At 49.2% G+C, this 5000-nt stretch overlaps 1 protein-coding gene across 1 annotated transcript in view; it reads left to right on the top strand.

Moving 5' to 3' along the window:
• Window positions 1–5000, top strand: part of LOC115807245 (serine/threonine-protein kinase 10) — an 11812-nt gene that overhangs the window by 4454 nt on the left and 2358 nt on the right. The window contains exons 7-14 of the mRNA XM_030768115.1: window positions 95–269; window positions 588–1601; window positions 1779–2494; window positions 2644–2757; window positions 3204–3327; window positions 3703–3882; window positions 4378–4507; window positions 4807–4931. Coding sequence (XP_030623975.1) covers window positions 95–269; window positions 588–1601; window positions 1779–2494; window positions 2644–2757; window positions 3204–3327; window positions 3703–3882; window positions 4378–4507; window positions 4807–4931 — 2578 coding nt within the window. The remainder of the gene's footprint in view (window positions 1–94; window positions 270–587; window positions 1602–1778; window positions 2495–2643; window positions 2758–3203; window positions 3328–3702; window positions 3883–4377; window positions 4508–4806; window positions 4932–5000) is intronic.

Genomic DNA, 5000 nt, shown 5'->3' with positions numbered 1-5000 from the left:
CACTTTGGACAAGAGCATCAGCTAAATGAATAAATGTCAAAGTTAATAAATGTCTCAGCCTGTCTAATCGCTGACCCTTGACCTGTTCGGCCAGGTCCTCTCATTTTCAGGACTTTTTGCGGCGGGCCTTGCAGAAGAACCCCGAGTCCCGCTGGAGCGCCCAGAAGCTCCTGACTCACCCGTTCGCCTACGCCGGGCGGGACGGCCGAGCCCTGAAAGAACTCATCGCAGAGGCCAAGGCAGAGGTCACAGAGGTCATAGAGGCCGAGGTAACAGCATCTAGGGTTAGGGTTAGGATTAGGGCTGTGCTGAAAGTAATATTGCAGCCCAGGAACACAAAGCTCAGATGGAGTCTAGAGAGAGGAGGTTTAACTGATTCACAGCAGTGAAAACGGAGCTATATTTTTAAGTAAAATGAAAGATTATTAAACTAAAGAAGCGACGGATTTCTAAATCTATCAGGGACCACAGATTATGACACTATCTGCATCTCCCAACTCTTTCAAATTTTTTTCACAGTGTAAACTATTACTTTCATCAAGGCTGTGGATTTCACACAAAAATCTCAATCTCTCTCTCTCTGTTAGTCTTTGCAAGACCTCCAGTGCCCTGTTGATGACACGACCAAACCGGACGCAGAGAGCACGGCAGCGCACTCGGAGCAAACGGCCGAGGAGGCGGTGACTCTGGAGCTCAGCGCACTCCAGAAAGAGCCGGAGGTGCCGTCCGTCCCCGAGTCTCCTGCTCAGTCTGCACCAGAACCTGAAGTAACGGTGAGACGCAGGGCCTCCCACACTCCAGAGAAGAACCAGAAGAAGTCGAGGCGCCTGTCCATGCCCGGAAACCTGTTCTCCTTTCTCTCTGGAACTTCGAGGAGGAAGTCGGGTTTCTGGGGTGACAGCCTGACCACGCAGGAAAATCAAAACCAACAAGCATCTGGTGACCAGGCGGTTACGGGGACAGATACACCTACACCAGTCGCGGAAGACTCCACGCAGACTCCCGATACGACGAAAGAAGCTGGCGAGTCCGAAATATCCAAGGAAGGAACGCTGCCGAAGTCAGAGGAGCGCGGCGAGAACACAGACGGCAAAGAGGAAGGGCCAAAGGTGGAGGAGGTGGAAAAAGATGGAGAAGCTGTCATAAGCCAGCCTCCTGCTCCAGAACAAGAGCGGCAGGCAAATCCGTCCAAACAGGAAACACTAGATAGCACCAAAGAGGACACCGAGGACGTGAAAGAAGAGAAACATTCCGAAGAGGAGAAACATTCCGAAGCGTCGGACGATTCCGGACAGGATGTCCCAAAGGCTCAAACCTCAGACACTGACACAACGTTCTGGAGATGCATTACGGAACCTGCTCCTCCCGCCGTCAAGGAAACCGACTCCAGCACCATAGACGCCCTTCTACAGAAAGTTCACATCCAGAGTATGTTGGTGATGGCGTTGTCTTTAGAAACGTCCTCGATGAGCAAAGAGAGCGAGGGGGGAGCAGGACACTCAGAAACAGAGTACCTGGACTTGGCCGCGGGCCAACAAAGCTCTAGACCTCTTCTCACTGTCAATCAAAACCCAGCTGTGTCGGAGGGGACAGAACCTAACGTCAGCGAGGATGAGGACACTGATCGGGAAAAACAAACTGAAAAGCTAGAGAGGGAGAGAGAGGAAACAGACGACAATGGAGTCACACATGAAGCAGACGAAGAAATGCAACACAAGGAGAATGAGGAGCGAGAGAGAGTCGCGCCAGAAAAAGAAACAGAGGTTGAAGAAAAAGAGGAAGGGGAAGAAGAAGGGGGTAAAGACAGGAGGATGGAGGTAGAGGCAAAGGAAACACCGACAGTCGAGGGAGAAGACAACGTCATCACAGAGACGAAAAAGGAAACGTCCGAGTCGGAAAGCGTAAGTTCTGAGGGGCCAACGAGACCAGAGGAGATGGAAGAAACACAAACCACCACAGATCTCATCATAGAGGTTCCTCAGACACATGAGAACGAGGAAGGTTTAGACAGAGCAGAGACAGAAGATGAGGAGATTGTGAGAGATACTGGGGGAGTGTTAAAGAAGGATGTAGATGTTGAGAGGGCAGACGCCATGGTAACTGAGAACACAGACGGGGAGAAAGCAACTGAGGTGACAGAGGTTGTCACTGAAAAGGCAGAACTGACAGAACTAAAAGAAACAGACCAATCAGAGGACAGCAAAACAAATACCACTAACAAACCGAATCCTGAGGAACAGAAGGACCCAGACGGTAAACGTGACCATTTGAAGGGCGCGCAGTCTGTAAAGAGGGTGAATTTTGCCATCGAAACAGACTCAGAGAAACAAGGGGGAAGCAGTGAGAAGCTTTGCGTGGTGAATGGAAACTCCACTGGTTTGAACGTTTTGGATAAAGAGCCGTCACATGCAGGATCTAATGGAACCCCGAAACTCATGGATCAGGCTGCTCCTGCCCCCCTCTCCCCCATCAGCGAGATCGACTGTCCTCTCCCGTCATCCCCGGGCTCAGACGGAGTGAGTAACTCCCTTTAACCCTCTCCTCTTAAAATCACTGAAATCTAAGAAAGCTTTTGTTTTGTTCAGTAGCTAATCGTGTGTCGTTGGTCCTCTGTGGTGTTTCCCAGACTCTGATCTCAAACAGGAGGACGGTGAGGAAAACTCGGAAGTTTATGGTGGATGGACGGGAAGTCAGCATCACCACCTCCAAAGTCATCAGTGAAGGGGACAACAAGGAACAGCAAATGCGCTCTGTCAGGTACCGAACCAACAAACTCATTATTAACCCACAAACTGGGGTACTCCAAGATCAAGAGATCTCTAACACTCTTACTTACTATTATGGTTGTTGTGTGTCTGTCTCTGTGTGTATCTGTGTGTATATGTGTGTGTGTGTGTGTGTGTGTGTTTATGTGTGTGTGCGTTTATGTGTATTTGTGTGTTTGTGTGTGTGTGTGTGTTTATGTGTGTGTGTGTGTGTGTGTGTTTATGTGTGCGTTTATGTATGCGGGTGTGTTTATGTGTGCATGCGTGCGTGTGTTTATGTGTGTGTGTTTATGTGCGTATGCGTATGTGTGTGTGTGTGTGTTTATGTCTGCGTTTATGTATGCATGCGCGTGTGTGTGTGTGTTTATGTGTGCGTGTGTGCGTGCGTGCGTGTGTGTGTGTGTGTGCATGCGTGTGTGTGTGCGTGTGTGAGTGCAGGCGTCAGGAGTTGCATGCTCTGAAGCTCCTGCAGAGGGAGGAGCAGAGGGAGTACGGTCAGCTGGAGCAGAAACTGCAGCAGCAGAGAGAGCACATGTTCCGTCAGATAGAACAAGAGATGAGTGTGAGTCAGTCCGCATGTGGCCCAAAGACATTCACACAAAACAAACAGCGCCGCATTCCAGGCAGTCTCAAACACACACCCACGCACGCACACACACACGCAGGCAGGCACACATACACTTTAACTGCTTAACCAGATTTTTACACCACAGTCAAGTGTGATTTAGCATTTCAGCGCCAGCTGTACATTTGGCTGAGGCTTTAACACTATTACTACTGCTGCTGATGCTACTGCTAAAAACAATAATAATAATAACAATAATAATAATAACAGTGATTAGAGCATAGGAGAAAACACCTGCCGTGTGTCTGATGCTGAGTGACACTAACTGTTCTGAATGTGACCCCCGCCCCCCCGCCCCCCCCCCCCCCCCAGAGGAAGAAGCAGTACTATGACGGGGAGCTGGAGCGGCTGGAGAAACAGTACCAGCAGCAGAGTGGCCGTATGGAGGCAGAACACACGGCCAGGCTGAGAGAGGAGGCGCGGAGACTCAAATCCCAGCAGGAGAAGGAGTTGAGCAAGAGGAGCACTGCTTTAAAGGCAGACCCAAAAGAGGTGCAGACATCTGACTCCTCCGCGCTGAGCCATGTCGGATTTGGACGGCTACTGATCACAGTCTATGCTAATGGTTTAGCTAATGGTCCTATCACACACACACACTCTCTCCCGCATTTGTCTAAAGTAAGAACTATCCATTCTAACTAACATGTTATTTTAAGTAAATATGAACACCCTAAGCCAAACTCTGTAACCAAAACAAATCCCCGTAACCAAAACAAATACCCATAACCAAAACAAATAGCCGTAACCCATAGATTATCCCAGTTTATATCATCATTGTCCCCATAGTGCTATAAGAACCGGAATCATGCTCTCTGTCTCTCTCTCTCTCTCTCTCTCTCTCACACACACACACACACACACACACATACACACACACACACACACACACATGCACGCAAGTGCACATGCATACACAGACACTTGTCAGGCTCTCAGTTGGCTCACTAGTGTGTGTGCGTGTGCGTGTGTGTGTGTGTGTGTTTTCAGGAGCAGCGTTTCCTCCAGTCTCAGCAGCAGGAGTTGAATGAAGCCCTGCAGAAGGCGGTGCAGGAGCACAAGAGAAAGGTGGCCTCCATGGAGTGGGAGATTATCGCTAAATCACAGCAGCTGAAAAGAGGTGCATCACTCACAGATTACAGTTACAACAACAACGGCCTACGCAACAAGACTGCTTAAATATAAACACCCCCCCACACACACACTTAACCCCCCCCCCCTTAAAAAATGAAACTAATGCAGAATTGACAAAACAATCTGTTGCTCTTGTTACCAAAAGTGCTCTTTGATGTTTGACTGGAAAACACAAAAAAACAGCTTCAGAGGGCATTTTCTGGAAATATGATGTAATCTGACCACACACACACACACACATGCGCACACACACACAGAATGCCTCACTGTGACTTTGGTCCACAGCTAGAGAATCTGTGATCTGGGAATTGGAACAGCGCCATCTGCAGGAGAAGTACCATCTATTCAAGCAGCAGGTGAAGGAGCAGTATTCACTGCAGAGACAGCAACTCAGCAAGAGACACAGCAAGGTGTGAATTCAGACTCCTCTGAACAAGCTCCTCATCACAGAGACCCCTGCATCACACAAACCGTGTTTG

Source organism: Chanos chanos, chromosome 3, assembly GCF_902362185.1.
Source record: "Chanos chanos chromosome 3, fChaCha1.1, whole genome shotgun sequence".
NCBI classification, from domain to species: domain Eukaryota; kingdom Metazoa; phylum Chordata; class Actinopteri; order Gonorynchiformes; family Chanidae; genus Chanos; species Chanos chanos.
Note: the sequence above shows the minus strand (reverse complement) of the source record. Positions and strands in the feature narration are given on the sequence as shown.